Genomic DNA, 21,461 nt, shown 5'->3' with positions numbered 1-21,461 from the left:
ACCACAATTCGTTTAGTAAGCTACAGTTTTAACATTCATAATTAGTAGAAAAAGTATAGAAAAAGTAACAAAGGAGGAGGGGAGAGAGGCAGAAATAGTCTTTCAAACCTATTTCTCGTTTCTACAATGTCAGACAAGGCCATTAACTAGCGTGAGGGAAAGGAGGAGCCCGTTTACCAGCTTGTCCACAACCTGCGGAGTTTCTCGAATTTGCGCAGCTGCGTCCTGGGGTCTGGCTCCCCCAGATCCTTGGTGGATCCACCCTCCCCAGGATCCTTGGCGGGTGAAGAACGGAGAGCGGGGCACGGCGAGCGGGACCCTGGCCGATTCAAGCCGCCCCTGTCTCGCCCCCACGCCCCCTAAGCGCGCTCACCGGGCGCGAGCCTCCTCGCCGCGCGCGCCGCCGCCCCTGCCGCCACGCGACCGCGCGGCGCGGCCCCGAGCGGGAAGGCGGGCGCGGCGCCCGGGTCCCCGGCCCCGCCCGCTGCCTCGGCGCCACCGTCTGACTCTCCGGTTAGGATGCGGGGACTAAGAGCCCTCTGCGACTGGGACACACATAATGTCCCCAGATACAGCGCAACCGAGTTATAAATAATAGCTCGAGACCTCGAGAAACGACGAGGCCGTGTGCGCGTCAGTGAAAGTAAAATGAACCGGTTCAAACCTTAAGCCTCTAGGAGTCGCTCAAGAGAAGGATGGAGCTGAGCTGTAGCGGGGCTTTCGAAGAAAAGAAGGGTTTCAGAGCCGAGGAATGAGGAGAACTTGCAGGCCAAAGGAACTGCCAGGGCGAAGGCTAGGCAGTGGGAGGGAACCAGAGGGCAGGGCCCGGAGAACTGCTACTGAGGAGATCCATTCCTGTGAATTTCCTGAGAAAGACCCTACCTCCCTTCAGCCCCACCCAAAATGCCAGTCATTAGCTTCCTCACCTGGTGCAATGATTTTGGTATTTCCTAATACCCGACAAGGGCTTCCCAGGTGGCTCAGTGGTAAAGAATCTGCCTGTCAACGCAAGAGACGGGAGTTCAATCTCTGGGTCAGGAGGATCCCCTGGAGGAGGAAATGACAACCCACTCCAGCATTCTTGCCTGGGAAATCCCATGAACAGAGGAGCCTGGTGGACTACGCTCCATAGAATCGCAAAGAATCAGACACGACTGAGCACACACGCATGCCACCCTGTAGTAGGTGATGTGGACCTCTCCATGGGCATGTCTGGTAGAATCTGTCTTGGTTAAGAGGTGCATGCGCACACGTGGGAGGGCCCTACCACGAGGGCAAGACTCTGAGCCCTCCCACCTGTCTATCCACACATACCTTTTCCGCCTATGAACACTTGTTTCACTACTTTAGGTCTCTCCGTGGGAATTCACTTCTACACAGGTGACGGGCCAGGGCCTTGTCACTAGCCACAGGTTCCCGGTGGTCTAGTGACTGGGATTCAGTACTCTCACTCCCAGAGCCTGACTTTCAGTCTCTGGCCAGGGAATCTAAATCCTGCTTCAAGCTGCTACAGTCTGAGGCCACCTGAGATCACATTGTATGTGTTCATCCCTCCACTAATACCACACTGACTGACTTTACTGTTTACAGCAAATCTTGAAATCAGTTACTTTAAGTCTTTCGACTTGGTTCTTCTTCATCATTGTCTGGTTATTCTAGTTTCTAGAATATAAATTTTAGATTCAGCTTATCAGTTTTTATTTTTAAAATATGTTGGAATTTAATTTATACATCAATTTGGAGAAAACTGACATATTAATAATACTGAGTCTTGAAATTCATGAACACGGTGTGTGCATGCTAAATTGGTTTAGTCGTGTCCAACTCTTTACGACCCTATGGACTGTAGCCCTCCAGGCTCCTCTGTCCATGGGATTCTCCAGGCAAGAATACTAGAGTGGGTTTCCATACCCTCCTCCGGGGCATCTGGACATGTCTCCTGCATTGGCAGGTGGGTTCTTTACCACTAACACCACCTGGGAAGTCCACAAACGTGGTATATCCACCTATTTGGATATCTTTTGATTTCTCATTTTAGTTTTCTGCATGCAGTTTGCACATATTTTGTTAGATTTAGACCTAAAGTATGTAATGCTTTTTAAAATTATGATATTGTTTTAATTTCCAATTGTCATTACTGTATGGAAATGCATTCTTTTCTGTATTGGTCTTGTATCCTGTGACCTTACTAATGTGACTTATTCAAGTAGCTTCTGTGTGGATTCTCTTTGGAATTTCTGCATAAACAATGCTAACTGAGAATAGTTCATTTATTCCTTTAAGCTCTGTACATCTTTTATTTTCTTGCTTAATGAACTGCCTAGGACTTCCAGGATGACCAATTTGCTTTTTATTCACTAGTCTCACTTAACAAATTATATTTTTCTAATCTCCCCTTCCATAAAAATAAACTGCTTAAAAAATAAACCTCTGGATGGATTTTAGGGATCCGTAAATCTTTTAAAAATATAACATTTTGTTAGTATGTAGATCTGTATTTCCTTGAAGGAAGTGGGTTCATAGCTTACATGACTGTCAAAGGAATTTATATCATCAAAAGGATTAAGGAACTAAATCTTTAGTAAAAGCACAGGCATAATTTCCATGATCTTGTTTTTCACATACAGAGCAACCAGAGTTATTAAGAACAGGGTTTTGCTTTTTGACTGTGCCATGTGGGATCTTAGTTCCACAACCAAGGATCAAACACATGGCCCCTGTGGTGGAAGCTCAGAGTTTTAACCACTGGACTGCCAGGGAAGTCCCCCAAGACAAGTGTTTTTTCCGCCTTGCCCTCTCCCCGCTCAACTGGAAAGAATAAATAGTTCTCTGCAGACTTGACTCTTGTGTTAACCACAAATTCAAATGTTGTTAGGCACTGGTGGTAGGACATGCTTAGAATGCAGAAGAAATATAGCCCCACTAAGGCCAATACCTTATTTCAAAGCCCACAAAAATAAAAATATACCAAGAAGGGCATAAGGGGGGAAAATGACTGTTTATGCACATGTCAAAACTTATTAAGACACTTTCAAACCTGTGCTCCCTGCAGTGGAAGCACAGAATCTTAACTACTGGACCACAAGGGAAGTCCCAGGACACTTTTGAGAAACTGAATAAATCATGTTAAGAACTCTCATTCACAGAAATACAAAATGATTAAAAATTTGCCACACTTTTATCTCCTTAAGTTTGGTTTACATCACACTGCCTATTTAAACAAAAAGTTTACAAGTAGATTTGGACAAAACCAGAGACAAACAATAAGTAGGTTTATTTTTAAGACTTTTTTTCCAAACAACTATAAATGTTAAAGCATTGTCATGAAAGAATTACATGAAAAGCTTGTCCTGAAATTAATAAGCATATTTATATTTATAAGAGTCTTACAATGTATATAGTTCTGTATTAGATTCAATTATTTGTTTTGTTGAAGGAACATCTTATTATGAGACAATGTTAGTGTTAGGATGGATAATTAGTAGAAATCACTTGACAAGAGAATTTAGTGAATCCTAGTGAAAAAAATATTGTCTTTTCCAAACAGATTAGTGGGAATTCCCTGGTGATCCAGTGGTTAGGACTCCATGCTTCCACTGCATGGGCCATGAGTGGGTTCGATCCCTGGTCAGGGAACTAAGGTCCCACAAGCCACATAGATTGGCCAAAACAAACAAACAAAAAAGTATTAGGGATCCAAAGGAAGATATACAAATGACTAACACATGGAAAGATGCTCAACATCATTGGTCATTAGAGAAATGTATCAAAACCACAATGAAGCTACGACTGTGTATCTATAGGATGGCTATTAGGTGAACAGTAGCAAGGTTGGCAAGGATATGGAGAATTAGATCCCCAACACATGGATGGTGAGAATATAAAGTAATGCAACCACTTTGGAAAACATTTTGGCATATCCTCAAAATGCTAAACTCAGTTGCAATATGGCCTAGCAATCTCCCTCTTTGCTATATCCGAGAGAGTTGAAAACATACATCCACACAAAACTTGTGCACTAATGTGCATAAAACCTAATACCCAAAATGGATACTATGCTGCTGATGGAACAGATAAACAAAATGTGGAACAGCCATACAGTGGAATAAATGAGGTACTCATTAAGGCTTCAACATGGATGATCATGAAAACACTATACTAAGTGAAAGAAGCCAGATATGAAAAACCACATATTGTATGATTCTATTTATATAAAATCTCCAGAATATGCAAATCTATAGCAACAAAGTGGACTAGTGATAGCAAGGGGCTAGGAGAAGGGAGCAACAGTTAGAACTGGACATGGAACAATAGACTGGTTCCAAATAGGAAAAGAAGTATGTCAAGGCTGTATATTGTCACCCTGCTTATTTAACTTATAGGCAGAGTACATCATGAGAAACGCTGGGCTGGAAGAAGCACAAGCTGGAATCAAGGTTGCCAGGAGAAATATCAATAACCTCAGATATGCAGATGACACCACCCTTATGGCAGAAAGGGAAAAGGAACTAAAAAGCCTTTTGATGAAAGTGAAAGAGGAGAGTGAAAAAGTTGGCTTAAAGCTCAACATTCATAAAACTAAGATCATGGCATCTGGTCCCATCACCTCATGGGAAGACAGTGGAAACAGTGTCAGACTTTATTTTTTTGGGCTCCAAAATCACTGCAGATGGTGACTGCAGCCATGAAATTAAAAGATGCTTACTCCTTGGAAGGAAAGTTATGACCAGCCTAGATAGCATATTAAAAAGCAGAGACATTACTTTGACGACAAAGGTCCGCCTGGTCAAGGCTGTGGTTTTTCCAGTAGTCATGTGTGGATGTGAGAGTTGGACTACAAAGAAAGCTGAGCGCCAAAAAATTGATGCTTTTGAACTATGGTGTTGGAGAAGACTCTTGAGAGTCCCTTGGACTACAAGGAGATCCAACCAGTCCATCCTAAAGGAGATCAGTCCTGGGTGTTCATTGGAAGGACTGATGCTGAAGCTGAAACTCCAGTACTTTGGCCACCTCATGCGAAGAGTTGACTTGTTGGAAAAGACCCTGATGCTGGGAGGGATTGGGGGGCAGGAGGAGAAGAGGATCACAGAGAATGAGATGGCTGGATGGCATCACCAACTCGATGGGCATGAGTTTGAGTAAACTCCGGGAGTTTGTGATGGACAGGGAGGCCTGGCGTGCTGCGATTCACGGGGTTGCAGAGTCGGACATGACTGAGCGACTGAACTGAACTGAACTGAGGAGAAGGGAAGAATGGGAAGTGACTGCTAATAGGTATGGGATGTTTTTTGGTTGGGGTGATGAAAGTGTTACAGAATGGGGTAGTTGCACAATCTTGTGAATACGATTTCTAAAATGGACTGTACACTTTAAAATAGCGGATTTTATATGTGAATTACAGCTTAATAAAGAATAGGAAGGACTGTATGTTCTAAGATGGTATATCTAAAATATATTAAATGAAAAAAAAAAGATGGAACAGTTTGCATGGTATGCTATCATATGCTTAAAAAAAGCACACACACATCCAAACCAGTAACATTCTTTCCTAAAGGGAGGTAATCCAGCAGTGACTAAAGAACAGGGTGGCCTGAAAGGGAAGCCTACAGATCTTCCTTGACTTATGCCAGGGTTACAGCCTGATAAATCTATCATAAGTGAAAATATCCTAAGTAAAAAAATGTGCTTAATACACCTGACCTACCAAACATCACAGCTTAACCTAGCCTACCTTTTTTTTCCCCCACACACTGTGGAATGTGAGATCCTAGTTCTGCAACCAGGGGTGAACCCACACGCCTAGCAGTGGAAGCTCAGAGTCCTAACCACTGGATGACCAGGGAAGCTCCCATCCTAGCCTAGCTTAAATATGCTCAGAATACTTACATTAACTTACAATTGGGCAAAATCATCTTAACATAAAGCATATTTTATAATAAAGTGTTAACTGTCTCGTAATTTATTGACTACTGAACTGAAAGTTAAAAGTAGAACAGTTACATGGTACAGAATGGTGGAAAGTTTTTTCAGTTGTTTACCCTCATTATCACCCGGCTGACTGGGAGCTGCAGCCACCCCACTCCCCACCATCACAGGTAACAGGCTGCATGCAGATCGCTAGCCCAGGAAAAGATAAAAATTCAAAGCATGATTTTGAGAGAGTCAATTCCTGGGTAGGTTGATAGTAAGTCCAGGGTCCCTGAGGAAAAGAGGGAATTCTCAAGGAGGAGGAATGGACAAACGTTTTTTTCTACATTCCTTAGTGAAAATCTCATGGCCAGAGGAGCCTGGTGGGCTGCAGTCCATGGGATCCGGGTCCTGCAGGACTGAGTGGCTAACACTCAGTTACTTAGTAAGGATTATATAACAACAATGTATCCAGCTTGAGGACAGTTTCTCCTTCTTGAAAACCTTCTGGCTAATCCTGTTACCTTAAAATGTAAATTATGGGAGTGGTCTAGGAAGATCTTTACAAACTTGAGACATTCTTTTGATTTATTGTAATAACTAATTTTAAAAGTATGTAACTCTCTTGCTTAGACTATTCTGATGTCTGTGTCAGAAGCTTTCTCTGTCCTTTTGATACTTTACTAACACTCTGCTACACAAAAGCTCTTGAGTGATCAAGCCTGGTCCCTGGTCCCGGAAGCTAAATCTTCTTCAGAGATCATGAATCAGACATCATTCACCATAAGCTATCAATTTCTAGTGTGTATGTTCTCGCTTTTGCTCCATCATAAAGTCAAAACATCCTAAGCTGAAACATTTTAAGTTGGGCACCATCTGTATATGCTTTTGAACATTTTGAATCTATACAGAGTGCAAAATGAAAAGAAAGAAAGAAAAAAGAAAAATGGAAAATTGATGCTTTATCTTTAACCTGTGTTTTATTTTAAGAGATCACCTTGATTTTCTTATGTAATAAACTTTTACAGTTTTAACTCTCAATCCTTAATAGTATTATTCATTATATTCGAGTTTAGCTTTCTCATAGAGAAAAAAACCCAAACATAAACCTTTATACTATCCACCTCCTAGTCTAACAGCACAATTTCAATAAGAAAGTTTTACTGATAACTGGATAATTTATGTGACATTAGCAGAGAGATATCAAGAGTGATTGTGCAGTGGCCATTCTTGTTAAGAACTGTGATCTTTGACCCACTGCTCAATCCATTTCAGTATCTGATTGATATTATCCTCTAGATCTTCTGGTTTATTGCTTGGCAGTTGATGCACTATTTCTTCCTTGTAGGATGCTAAGGCTTCTTCATGAAGAACTTGAAAAATTTCACACTGAACATTATCTTTTAATTTCTTTTCATTATAACCCCTAGAAGGCAAAGAGGAGATAATCTGAATGGCATTAATTAGTTTTAGGAACAAATTAGAAACTGGACACTTTTGAACCTATACACTTTTTGAACACATGAAAAATCACACAAAAATACTTCTTAGTCTCTTTACCTGGAAATAATAGGTTGGCATTCCTCCCCCTCCAATTTGTCAGCCATTCAATTAGCAAACATCTACTTACCTCGAGCCAGATGCCCAGCTATGAGACAGTCTATAGTTATGGTTCTAAATTTTAAAAGTTAGAGGAATTAAGATATAGACAGATATAACAAATAAATGCATATAATAAAATAAAATGCACATGATAAAGAATATCATATACTAATTGGGTACTAGATCACACAGATGTATCTGTAGTTTACCAGTTCCAAAGACACTGAAAAAATTAACTTGTATAATCTTTTTTTTTCATTTATTTTTTTTAGTTGGAGGCTAATTACTTTACAATATTGTAGTGGTTTTTGTCATACATTGACATGAATCAGCCATGGATTTACATGTGTTCCCCATCCCGATCCCCCCTTCCACCTCCCTCCCCAATAACTTGTATAATCTTTAGGAAGATATAAATTATCCAACTAGCTAGTGAAATGAGTAAGGAAAATTCAGACTCAAATTAATCCAATTTTGTAAGAACCAAAATTAGATTGAACTACTCAAAAGGTGATTAACTTTATGAAAAGACAGCCCATAGCGTGGGAGAAAGTTCTTGCAAATCTTATATCTGATAAGGGACTTATATCTAAAATACATAAAAAAACTTACAACTTAGTAAAAAAGGCCAAATAACCCAATTAAAAATTGGGCAAAAGGTCTAAATAGATATTTTTCCAAAAGATATACAAATGGCCCATAAGTACATGAAAAGGCACTCAATATCATTAGACATCAAGGAAATGCAAATGAAAAGCACAATGTGATACTACTTCACATCCACTAGGATGGCTACAATCAAAGATAATAACAAGGATGTGAAAATACTGGAGGCTTCATACACTACTCCTGGGAATGTAAAGTGGTGCAGTCACTGTGGAAAATGTCTGACAGTTTCTCAGAAAGTTATACATAGCTATTTAACATGTGACCCAGAAACCCTATTCCTAGAAAAACTTCAATACCCAAGATAAATGAATGAATGCATAATGTTCACAGAAAAATACATGCATGAATGTTCATAGCAGCATTATTCATAATTGCCAAAAAGTTGTAACAACCCAAATGTCTATAATCTGATAAACAGATAAATAAAATGTGGTATATCCATATAATGGAATATTATTTGGCAATAAAAAGAAAAGAAGTACCGGTACATGCTACAATACAGATGAACCTTGAAAACATTATGCTAAATAAAAGAAGTCAGACAGAAAAGATCACATTTTGTGTGATTTCATTTATATAAAAAGTCCTGAATAGGCAAATCCACAGAGAAAGAAAGTAAATGACTGGTTGCCCAGGACTGGGGACTGAGGGGAGATGAGGAGTGACCGCTAATGGGTATGGGTTTTTCTGAGGTGGGGAGGTCGTGAACATTGTAAAAAATTGGTTATAATAATGGATATACAACTCTGTGAATACACTGAAAACCACTGAAGTGTATGCTTCAAATGGGTTGTATAATTCATATGGTATGTGAATTTATTTCAATAAGGTTTTTTCTTTAAATAGGTTTTTTCATTAAAAAAAATTAAATAAGTGATTAATTTTTTCAATGGTTAAAAACAAGACTGCCTTTCTCATACTTTAATCTTTATTTACATAACATTTTAATTTTGAATAAAAATGTTAAATGGTTTTTGAGAAGAGGCATATTTACCATATTGTCTCTATTACTTCTCTGTTCAAATATTCTTAATGGCTTTTCCTGCCTAAAGAAAGATGATGAAAGCTTCAGGTATTATTCCCACCCAACTTTCCCTGTATATTTCATACTATATATTTTTGTGCAAGGATTAACTTCTCTTGTGTCTCAGATGGTAAAGAATCTGCCTGCAATGCAGGATACCCAGTTTTGATCCCTGGGTTGGGAAGATCCCTTGGAGAAGGAAATGTCAACCCACTCCAGTCTTTTTTCCTGGTGAATTCCATGGACAGAGGGAGCCTGGCAGGCTACAGTCCATGGGGTCGCAAAGAGTGCGACTCACACACACACACAAATTCAATGGTGTTCAGTCAGAGCTGACTATGACACTGAGAACACAAATTCTGAACCTGACCTTAGTTAGGCAAACTTGTGGAATTTTCCTTCCAGAAACTTCTCTAAATCCCTTTAAAATTTCCCCTTTGCCACAGCTTGAATCAAAAGACAGTTGGTAAATGTTTTCCATAAAACTTTGCTTTTTTGGTTTTTCTGGATTAAGCCTGATGCTCTCTTGGAAAGGAAGAACTCAAATATATTGTGAAAGGTTAATTTATCTTGTTAGTTTTTCTAAGTGTTCTCATTTCTATTGTGAGGATGATTTAAGTGGGTAATGTCCATTCCATAGCAAAGAATATGCTGTTGTCTTGGCTGTTTTCCTAGAGAAGCGTTACATTAGGAAAAGCATGACTAAATAGCATTGCTATACAGTACTTTTTACTGAATCAGACTGCCAGTTAGGCTCTTCATTTACTCAGAAATTACTGCTTGTGTTTTACAAATGCATCTTTTTCTCTTAGGTTCAGAATGTTGGTCTATACAAACTTGGTTTATGATGGGAACAAAATATCAAGTAGTCACATTTTCAAATAGAACCTTTTTGATGTTAGTATTTGCCAACTTCAGGAATCTGAGTAAAAGTTTATACAATACTTTAAGAATTTAATGTTTTTCCTTTCTTACCTATTTTCAAGTCTTTTGTACAAAATACTGTTATCTGTTTTCAGCACAAATACTATATGAAACCAGCGTTCAGGGAAGAAATCACAGCCATGGTAATCAACAATAACTCCACCTTCACTCATCTGGTTTTCTAACTCATCAACTACCTGTAAGAAAGGGAAAAAATAAAGATGAATACTCTTTTAAAAACTGAGGTAAAAAAATAATAAAGTAAATAAGCTAAAAAATATTATCACCTCAGTATGCAATCAATTAAAAAAAAAACCTGAGGTCAACTCTCCTATTAAATTTTTTAAATGTATACTTTATTAACAAAATTGTACTTACTCTATCTTCATCTAAAATGGGACAGTCATATTCTTCATCATAGCCATCATATAACTGCCCTAAAAGAGATTTACATTGGAATATTAAAGTAGTCTTCTCTTGGTAACTTTCAGTAATTTTCAATTACTTTTTTAGAGATAACAGAGGGCATTAATACAAGTGTCACATGGACACTGAATATAATGAGCAATGCTGATAAATTAGAATTTTGTCTAGAAGGAAATCTGGGTAACAGTGTATCTGCAACCACTTTAGCTATTGATGGTTTCAAAACTGAAACCATCTACAGAGAACCAACGTCGGTATTTGTACTGTTATAAGAAGAAAACATTAGTTTTGTTGAGCTACAGATTGGTGCTGAGAGGGATACAAACACTCACATACATTAACAGCAGATTAAGTTCCAAACTTATTAGGCCAAGGATATGAAACTCATTAAAAGCAACAACTGGCGCTTGATCCCATGCATGAACCCTCTGTAACTGAGGTCACAAATGCATGGGGCTTGGGGAAGGAAAGTCAGTATACAGATGCTCTTGAATGTCTAGATTTCCAGCATCCCCAAAAGCCAAGGGTTAAACTTCAGAAGGTAAAACAAGAATGATGGGGGCAGGCATAAAGAAGGCAAACTTAAATCTAACATAAAAACTTTCCAGCAAATTAGTTTTTCTTTCAAATGAAGTGTGTGTTAAGGAGGTGAGACATACCAATCCCACCCTCACCCTGAACCCCTAGGAGGTATGTACTCTAGAGGCAGACTTAGATCATCCTTTTAGCCATCTCAAAAAGCATGCTATAGTCTTCTACCTCTTCCCCTTAATAATCTGGCACAGGTTGAAATAAGCTTAAAATGAGCATAAGTTCTGAAGTGACCAAAGGGTGGTCCCTGAGGGTTAGTGGGAGCACAGAGGCAGTTTTGTTTTTTTTTTTAATCTGTATACCAGCTTTATTTATTTATTTATTTATTTATTATTATTTTTTTATTAGTTGGAGGCTAATTACTTCACACAGAGGCAGTTTTAACTGTCTTCCCGGGAGGGTCTGTGGATGGATTCTCAGCACATAAACCACTTCTCTGGCACCCTAGTGTGACCTCTGACTTCCTGGGTTACTGTGCAGCTACCAGAAACTTTTACCTGCTAAAAAGTTAAACTGTCTTGGTGTGGGGAAAACTGGTTAACAATACAGAAAATAATCTAAACCCTTACTTTACACCACAAATTCTAGGTGGATTACAAAGTTAATTACTACATTCCAAAGATAACTAATGGAAAACTAAACTTACAAAGGAATGATTCATTTGAGTTTGTGAAAAAAATAACTGATTCAAATAAATAAAATGTTAAATCTCTGAAGAATTTTTTTTTTAAATAGCAGGGAGAAATATTTATACTAGGACAAAGGACTGAAATGTAGGTTATATAAATATCTTGAAAAAAGTAACTTAGTAACAAGAAAACAATTCACACATAATGGAAAAGATAATTAGTAAACAATACATGAAAAAAAGCTGGAAGTTCCCAGCTACTAAAGAGATGCAAATTTAAATGAGCCTTTTTATAACTGTTACATTATGTATTTAGTAAATTGACTCTGAAAATGTGCAATTATTTTTTAGAATCAACAGTACATTTTATTACACATCTTAGATTCATACATTTCAAATATGCTTTTAAAGCTTAAGTTCAATACAAAATAAAAAACTGTATACACAGCAGCAGTTCTCAGGCACAGCATCTATGGGACCGGAGCAGGCTTTTCCCGAGCATGTTGTAGACGGTATGTTATGAGCCATGCCATCGGAATGATTCCTTCTGACCTAGCTGCCCTTTTTGATTGGATTTTATTACAGTGAACAGCTTTAGAAGGTATAATATTGCTAGTAGAAAAGATGACTTAAAGTAAGTTAATAACCTGTATTTTCTTGAAGTCTTTAAGAGCTAAATGATCCCCTTTTCTCCTAATAGAGCTCCAAGATCATCTAATGAAAATAATATTGTCCAGAAAAAAAAAATAAATAAATAAAAATAAAAAAAATAAAAAAAAAAAAAAGAAAATAATATTGTCCATGAACTATCTGGAGCATCATCAGCCTAAGAACCACTGTTCATGGTTAGTCAACGTCTTCTGGCTTCACAGGAAGAGGTAATGGTACGACGGACTTCTCAGTGTCCTTGGATGGTGCTTTCCTCACATTGTAAGCGTCCTCATCTGGCTCCCCGTTGCTCGCTGAATAGTACTCCTGACTATCCTGTACGTGCTGTAGCCTAGCTGCTTGTACATCTTGACAGCAACTTGGTTAGACACTCTTAGGAAGAGATCAAAAACCCACCCTTTCTTTCTGACATCTCCTCTAATAACTCCATAAGTTTAGCAGCCAAACCACGGTGCCGAAATTCTGGCGACAGAGCTGTAATGTGCCCATGCCCTTCTTCCCTTGCCACTGAGCCTTCTGCTTTGCCCATGGTATAACCCATTAGCTCTCCACCAGGGGCCTCTGCAACGATGAGGTACTCTAGCCAGTGGGCGAGGTACTCTAAGTAAGGAATCCCATAAGTTTCTGTAATTGGACCCAAGTTAAACGTCGTTGAAGCAAAACAGGTCATCACACCGCTGCACCCATGGGAACCGGCTTACGGCAACATCGCACTGGCCCACCCTGGAAATCTGTAATTTTTTCAAGAAAAATGTCCTGTCCAGAGATTTTTTGACCTCTGAATTTCTAACCAGAAAAAAGTATAAAAGATGCTTTAAAATACTCAACAATAGTGAATTAGTTAAATCTTGTTTACTAACTGGCTGAAGTATGTAACTAAACTTAATAGAGTATTAGGTTGTTAAATTTCTCCATTATTTTTACATTACTTTATATATATATTATATATACATTTTTACAATGCCACAAAATGGAGAATACCTACTGCTGATTTTGTACTATGTGGGAATCTGGGGTAGATAAATGTTCCTTCATATTTTAAGTCCAGACTAGTAAAAAAATTTTTTAATATATGTTGTCTAAAATACAACTATAGCAGTATTAACTTTATTATTAAAAGTCTTTACATATTGCAATGCTGAAATGCAGGATTTTTTTTTTTCTATTTTTTTTTTTGCGACCCCCGTGGACTGTCGCCAGTCAGGCTCCTCTGTCCGTGGGATTTTCCAGGCAAGAGTAGTGGAGTGGGTTGCCATTTCCTCCTCCGAGGATTTCTTAAAATCATGTTAATACATTTTAATAAAATAGTGTAACCCAAGCTTTCCAACATTCATTTCAAAAAACATTTATCAAACACCATGTCCAGTAATTACAGAGGAAATGAAGATATAATGGTGAACAAATTGAACACCAAGACCAACTCAGTCTTTCAACAGTTTACATTAATATGGGAGATCACAGACAAATAACCTGGAAATTGTAATATTTAATGCTGTAGATCATGGTGCTTTGGGAACAATAAGATGGGCATCTTTTAGGTAAGGAACATAAGCAGGATATTTGGGGAAGCTTCCTGGAGGAGGTAACTTCTAAGTAGAAACTTGAAGCTAAGGAAAAAAAGGTAGGTAAGATGATCCTTTATTCCCAGGTGGCTCAGTATTTAAACAATCAGCCTGCCAATGGAGACTCAGGAGACACAGGTTCAATCCCTGGGTTGGGAAGATCCCCTGGAGTAGGAAACGGCAACTCACTCTAGTGCTCTTGCCTGGAAAAAACTATGGACAGAGGAGCCTGCAGGGCTCGTCTGCAGGGTCACAAAAAGTCAGACACAACTTGGCAACTAGACGAGATACTGAGATTCAGCACTAATGGTCTTGAGGATGGTTCATGGGTACCAGGGACACAGTATCAACGGTCTTATGAATGGAATAGGGGTATCAAATGGAGTTTTTAAACGATCGAGATCAGAAGCCAAGTGCACCTGGGTAGCATGTGAATGCATTTGTATGTGTGGCGGGACAGGAATCAGGAGTGGACAGTCAGGGATGACTTCAGAGCATCGAAACATTAATTTGGAAATGTCCAGAACTATCCAGATGGTTACATCTAGTAGATGTCTAGAAATTGGGCTAAGTTTTAATTATAAATCTAAGAGTCACCAGCAAAAAGAACTGGCCAGTTCTGAGTCAATGAGATTACTAGATGGAGAGGCAGCATTACAAGATCACAGAGGAAAAGAGCTATATGGTGGGAAGGTGAGAATCAGATGAAAGGACTGGGATAGCAGTGTTGGTGAGAGGACAAGGAATAAGTTAGTTTCAAAGTCTTCCAGTGGTAGGTGATTAAAGAGAGGGGAAAAATGAGATACAGAGGTTAGAGTGGGGGCAGCAAGCTTCTTCTATAAAGGGCCAGACAATAAATATTTCAGAATTTACAGCCTACTCTTTAGCCAGTGGCTCCTACAAAACCAGCAGCAGCTCTCCAACCCTTGGGTTAGAAACACATCAAGATTTTAAGTGTTGTGGGCCAGGTATTTGAAATGCGTCTATTATCTAGATCCATGAGCATGCTGGGGTTAGGGACAGAGGCTGAAGATTGATAAACTAGTGGCAAAAAAATTTAAGGGTGCTAATAACAAGTGTAATTAAATGACTGCACATGGGAAAGGACAGTGAGTAATGCAGACTGAATGAACAGGGGTAAGAAAAGCAGTCTTGGTCCCTCCACATTCAGGACTCCCTATTGTTTTATTAAGCTTAATTCCCCACCTAATTTTTCCTGCTTTAGTTCTAAGCAACATAGATGGTCTCTTAAAAATACAGAAATTTGACATGATTACCAGGATGGCAATAAACTCCATTTAGACACATTCATTTAAAACCAGTTTTGTTTTGGTCTCATGACTTACAGCAGGTTTCTAAACCTGAAATACTACTGACATTTTGAGCTTGGCCATGAAACTAAAAGACACTTGCTCCTTGGAAGAAAAGCTGTGACCAACCTCGACAGCCATTAAAAAGCAGAGACATTTACTTTGCCAACAAAGGTCCATCTAGTCAAAGCTATGGTTTTTACAGTAGTCATGTATGGATGTAAGAGTTGGACTATTAAAGAAAGCTGAGCACCGAAGAATTGATGTTTTGAAGGGTGATGTTGGAGAAGACTCTTAAGAGTCCCTTGGACTCCAAGGAGATCCAACCAGTCCATCCTAAAGGAAATCAGTCCTGAATATTCAGTGGAAGGACTGATGCTGAAGCTGAAACTCCAATACTTTGGCCACCTGATGCAAAGAACTGACTCACTGGAAAAGACCCTGATGCTGGGAAAGACTGAAGGTGGGAGAAGGGGACAACAGAGGATGAGATGGTTGGATGTCATCACCGACTCAATGAACATGAGTTTGAGTAAGCTCTGGGAGTTGATGATGGACAGGGAAGCCTGGCGTGCTGCAGTTCATGGGGTCAAAGAGTCAGACACGGCTGAGTGACTGAACTGAATTCTGTTATGGAGATGGAGACTATCCTGTGAATTGCAGGATGTTCAGCAGAATCCTTGGCATCTACCCATTAGAGATCAGGAGAAAATCTCCCACTCTAGTTGTGACAAGCAAAAATGTCTCAGAATATCCCCTGAAGGACAAAATCACCTCACTGAGAAACAGTGCTTTGTAAAAGATTGAATGGTTCCCCTTAAAACTTATTACCATTTGGGGAAAAATGAGGTGGCTGAATATCTCAAACTATCTCCTAGTTAGATTTTCAGATATATTCAAATGGCATCTGTGGGGGAAAAAAATCTGGTACATTTTGAAAAATCTGATAAAGCACATCATCTAACATGTTAAATCAGACCAGAGATCCTTTATCTGGCATAATAGGAGGAAAAACGTCCCATTTATAAGAGTCCATCTAACTAACTCGTCAATAAAACACAGAGCGGTCAAGACCAGGCACCATCAAGGCACACGACTAAGATGGTTTGCGTGTAAGCAGAGACTCAGTGAAGAGGACAGCGTCTTACTGTGGGTCATCCTTGGTCCGGTGCTACTGTTGCTCTCAGTGCTATTCATAACAGATTATAATTTCATTAAGTTTAGGAACATTGAGTGGGTGAGAACTGGAAGACATGACTGAAATTGACCCCTGTATGTAACTCTGAGGAGGAAATGGCAACCCACTCCAGTATCCATGCTGGGAAAATCCCATGGACAGAAGAGCCTGGTGGGCTACAGTCTATCAGGTCGCAAAAGAGTCGGACATGACAGCGACAAGCACACGTGTGACTCTGAAATCACTTATCAAAAATAGTAAAGTTGCACAGGCAAAGGAACAAACCAGATTTCACATGGGTATAAAATGCAGAATGACAAGCTACACACAGTAGCAAATAAAGACCTAAGTTTTATCAACTATAATTTGAACACCAAACCTGGATTAAAAATATAAGCATGATACTCGTTTATAGTATCAAGAATACGAGCAAAAGATACATAACTGACCTGCAAAAAGGGAAACTGGGAAAAAACTTAAAATTTTTAAGGAGTGAGATACTGAGAGACAAACCAAGGATCCTTAAATATAACCAAAGGAATAGAAAAATGGAACCTAAGAAAAACTCCGGCAATTGAAAAAGGTAAATCTAAATGGATAAGCGTTGGTCACTTAGTCATGTCTGACTTTTTGCGACTCTATGGACTGCAACTGGCAGGCTCCTCTGTCCATGGCATTCTCCAGGCAAGAACACTGGAGTGGGTAGCCATTCCCTTCTCCAGGGGATCTTCCCCACTCAGAGATCAAACACAGATCTCCTGCATTGCAGGCTGATTTTTTACCATCTGAGCTACCAGGGAAGCCCAAATGGGTAAGGTTCACTATAACTAAAAATCCTGACCAAGTGGTCTCTCTAAAAAGCAGACATAGTTATACTTCAGCAATCTGAAAGAATGGCCCATAAGAGTGACTTATACACCAGAGATCATACTATGATCTAAACATGTGAAAACACTAGAAGTGACTCTAGTGGTAAGGAGTAGACTGCAACAACTTCAAGTTTTTCCAACTGCTAATTCTGTTGGTGATGAGGTGGAAAACTGCATTAAAAAAAAAATCTAAGAACATAATTGCCAAAGTACCAACAATTAAACACGAATTGCAACTTTATTTTTTACACTTAAAGGCTGACGAGAAACCATTACTAATCCTATTAAAGAAAATCCAACACAACAGCTCAATCGAAAAGTATGGTAAACATATTTACTCATTAAATACTATTTTTTCTAGAACACAACATGGAAACATCTAGCATGCATGTTTAATCTCAGTACAATAGATTCAAAACCAAGTATACATGTTACATGCTTCAAGGCTAGATTACAAATTATCATAGTCATCGTCATCATCATCGTCATCGTCGTCATCATCATCACGTTTTCTTTTTAATGCATTTGATGCTTCATTGGCAGTATTTTGTGATGAGACCATGTTAGTAGTAATAAGAATATTTTTGGACCCAATTAATGACGGATTAATTAGAACATTCTGAACTGCTGATGTTGCAGGAATTGACGCTTTTACAGCTGGGGATTGTGAAGTGGGCATCTGTACTGTGAACCTTTGCCCTGCGAGGGACACTGGAGTCCCTACTTTAGTTGAGACGGACATGGCTTGTGGGGTTGGTGTGCCAAGCGTGGGAGTACTTGGTCTGCTAGTAACTGAGCCAACACTTAACCGTGGAACTGTTATTCTTCCTGCAGAAGTAGACGCCTTTTTTTGTAAAGACTTAAGTCTATAATTTGGAGCAGTCAAGCAATACCTATCAGGTGGCAATCTAGGACCTGAGTATGGCTTGATCAATGGCAAAGGGGTTTGATTTCTTTGCCTTGCAATATCTAATAAAAAGTCTCTTGGGGGAGGAGAGGTAAAAGACTGGTCAGCACGACATTGGATTGCCAATCGCACATCATCTGCATCAACAGTAGCTTTCTTAGCATGACTTGAATAAATTTTTGCATCATCTAGAATTGTGGTCACATATCGGAAGGCAAACTCCAACATCTGATTTATAACTCTTGGTTCATATTCTGTAATCCCCATATCCTTCAGGATTTGTGCCATCATCTGTGCATCTTTCGGCATGCTCTTGGGAGAAGCCATCTTGCCAGACTCCATGATATCCGGTGATCAAACTTTAGATCATTTGAAAAAAATATGTACATTAGATCAAATGTAAAATAGTTACTTTAGTAGCAACTGTCAGGAACTTTTAAATTTTTAAATATAAGCTTTTAAAAACAGAAATTAAAAAATGTTAAATCTTTTTAATTTTAATGAGGCACATTTAAAGTTCCCTTTACTTAAATTTATGGAGTGTCTACCCGTTAGAGAATATAAAAAGATGAAGACACAAATAATGGAAGTGATCAGACTGGGAAAAACCAGGATAAAACAGGTAAAAACACATACTTTAAAATATGTGCAAACAAAAAAAAAATAAAATAAAATATGTGCAGGTGCTTGGAGGCATGCATCTATCAGACTAATCTAAGACCATAGTACAGCCATATCCTACTACCTGAGTTCAAAATTCTGTCCTTCCAGTAAGCTCACAGATTATCTTTCTCTCTATACATATATGCTTAGTGCAACTCAAAATACTCTTCTTCATATTCAAACGGTCCTGTCTTCATGGAAGCTGTTCCAGTTATTACTGTCCACAAAAACTGCTAGCCAATTGGAGAGGGGATGCAGCAGTCAAAATAACCAGGACACAGCATGAAACAATATGTTCTATGTTCCCAACAGAGCATAAATTCCTTCATGGAAAATTTTCTCTTCTTTCTCACAAATACAGTGCTAATACTTCATTATTTCTCTCTCACTTTTTAAATAAACAAACCTAACACCAAAGTGTCCCTTACCTTCTCGAGCTAAATCACCCACATTAATGTATTTCAGTCCTGATCTTGATGCAAGTTCTTTGCCTAACGTAGTTTTTCCAACCCCTGGTGTACCTGTAAGACAAGCCACAGAAAAATACTGTTCATGAAATACTTATTAGACTTTAGCCACTGATCTACCCTTAAGGTTCTCAACAACTGAAATGAAAAGTTTCTTAATTTAGCAATCCTATAGGAACACACACCATAACCTAATGAACTACCCAAAGCCTGCTGGATATCAGAATTTTACCCAGTGTATCTGATTTTACCAGAGCAAGTGGGGCTTGGGATCTGATGCCAATCACAGACTGTTTGCCAGCATGGAAATTCCCAGAATAAAATTAGCCACCTCAAATAAACTGCCACCATTTATTTGTTTTCATGTGTACATACATACACATTGCATGCATATATATCAATACATACACATACCATATATTTCCTTCATCTACATAAACGGCAATACTATACATTGTTCTTCACCTTCCCTTTTTCATATTGCTTCAAGATAAATAATCATACCCTTAATTTTCAGCTGTTCAGATTTAATGCCAAAATTATAAAATCTGGTCATTATAATTAAAGATAGAAGGAATAAATTCAGGTCTACCTATAAGGAAAACATTTTACTTCCAGTCCACTATAATACACCAAGTTTGAATCCTAAACTCACCATGTTTTCAATAAAATGATCACATTTATATTTTTGACGATATGGTTTAATATTAAACTAAGATACTGTCTGACCCAAACAAATAAGATGTTGTAAAACCTTCCTCTTAAGGAGCAGGCTAAATGTTAATTTGTTGACGTTAATCTGCTGCTCTCAGAAACAGACAAGATTTCTGTGCTGCCAGTATGCTTGTTTTGTTAAAAGATAAAACTGCTTTGTTTCCACAAAGAGCGCCTCAATTTTGTATTGCAACAGCATCTACACCCATTAGATTTTCACATGAATGTCCCGTGATGCTATTAACTACTACAATTTAACAGTTAAACATTTTCAGAGTTAAATTAGAAATAATATTCTTGAAGTCACTATGCGGCATTTCAGGGCCCCGCATTCATAACAGGCGCCTTGAGCTTGGATCCAAAGACCCAGAAGAAACCCCACAATCATCCCAGGAATTTTACAGCATCTCTGGACAAGAAACGACCAGAGATGCTCAGTCGATGCCTTCCGTTCTTGAAGTTTTAAAAGCCCCTGAGGCAACCTCCGCCAGCGTATATGACAAATCAATCACCCACAGCACAAACATCTGACTCCTTTCACCTGACTCTCAGATACAAAGGAAAAATGAGAGGCAGCTCAAGAAGCCTCAAGACCTAATAATGGCATCCATCATTAATAGATCTAGTAAGGGCCAGATACTGCTTTATGTTATTTAGCTACCAACCCAAAGACAACCCTACCTAAGTAAAGCAACAGCCATTTTACAAACAAAAACGTGATTAAGAAAGATTAGGCAGCTTGCCAAAAAAGGGAGCTGGACCTATCTACCTCTCTCCGCCTCCCCGAGAAGGCCACCTCTCGCCAACAGAATTAACGTTCGTCGTCCCCTCCCCCCCGCCTCCCGCAAAACCGCCGCGAGGGCCGGGTTCCGAGGCCCTGACGACGACAACCCCGCCACGCGGCCCTGGCCGAGCCTCCCCACAGAACACTAAGAGAACCCCTTCGGGCCAGGCCCCAGAGCACTCGGCGTCCCGGGCCAGCCCAGCCCCTCGCCACCACCCGACCGCGCGCCCTGACCAGTGAGCAGGATGTTCGGAAGCAACATGGTCCTCGCTGCGCTGGCTCCGCACGCCTCTGCACACGCGCTCTACACACTCCTGGGAGGGGCTGGCAGGGGCGGGCAGCGGCGAGCGCCAGCAGCTCGGGGTACTCGAGGCCTGGAGGGGCGCTCGAGACCCACCTCCGCCGCCTCGTCACCCACAGCTGGTTACCCGGCCCTCGAGGACACGCTTCCATCGCAGGGTCCGAGGTACCGCCACCGGTCGGGCCGGCGCTTCGAGTCAGGCAGTGCGCTGGATGCCTAAGACAGTCGCTCCTCTGGCGGCCCCGCCCTCCGGACTGGGTCGCGGAA

The 21,461-nt window shown here is 39.7% G+C and overlaps 3 protein-coding genes and 1 pseudogene across 9 annotated transcripts in view; all 4 read right to left on the bottom strand.

Annotated features, from left to right (window-relative positions):
* Positions 1 to 427, bottom strand: part of CCDC125 (coiled-coil domain containing 125) — a 29,197-nt gene extending 28,770 nt beyond the window's left edge. For 4 of the 6 annotated variants that reach the window (XM_043488581.1, XM_043488584.1, XM_043488583.1 and 1 more), the window contains exon 1: positions 178 to 427. The gene's annotated coding sequence lies outside the window, so the exon portion shown is untranslated. The remainder of the gene's footprint in view (positions 1 to 177) is intronic. The other 2 variants (XM_043488585.1, XM_043488587.1) reach the window with 2 other exon arrangements.
* A 6,438-nt stretch (positions 428 to 6,865) lies between these two features.
* AK6 (adenylate kinase 6) lies at positions 6,866 to 21,435 on the bottom strand. 2 transcript variants are annotated; one of them, XM_043488567.1, is made up of 5 exons: positions 21,322 to 21,435; positions 19,357 to 19,449; positions 10,505 to 10,563; positions 10,178 to 10,323; positions 6,866 to 7,333 (listed from the first exon to the last, which is right to left on the bottom strand). In XM_043488567.1, the coding sequence occupies exons 1-5, from the start codon at positions 21,344 to 21,346 to the stop codon at positions 7,141 to 7,143; spliced, it is 516 nt and encodes a 171-aa protein (XP_043344502.1). In that variant the 5' UTR covers positions 21,347 to 21,435; the 3' UTR covers positions 6,866 to 7,140. The 2 variants fall into 2 exon arrangements, with proteins under 2 accessions (XP_043344502.1, XP_043344501.1); XM_043488566.1 differs by having other exon boundaries at positions 21,128 to 21,362.
* Positions 10,576 to 15,509, bottom strand: LOC122454248 (annotated as a pseudogene).
* On the bottom strand, positions 17,580 to 21,306 carry TAF9 (TATA-box binding protein associated factor 9). Its single transcript, XM_043488565.1, has 3 exons — positions 21,291 to 21,306; positions 19,357 to 19,449; positions 17,580 to 18,624 (listed from the first exon to the last, which is right to left on the bottom strand). Exon 3 carries the CDS (start codon positions 18,605 to 18,607, stop codon positions 17,810 to 17,812), a length of 798 nt encoding a protein of 265 aa, XP_043344500.1. The 5' UTR covers positions 18,608 to 18,624; positions 19,357 to 19,449; positions 21,291 to 21,306; the 3' UTR covers positions 17,580 to 17,809.
* Positions 21,436 to 21,461: the final 26 nt, after the last annotated feature.

This window comes from Cervus canadensis, chromosome 16 (genome assembly GCF_019320065.1).
Source record: "Cervus canadensis isolate Bull #8, Minnesota chromosome 16, ASM1932006v1, whole genome shotgun sequence".
NCBI classification, from domain to species: domain Eukaryota; kingdom Metazoa; phylum Chordata; class Mammalia; order Artiodactyla; family Cervidae; genus Cervus; species Cervus canadensis.
This window is presented reverse-complemented; position numbering and strand designations above follow the sequence as displayed.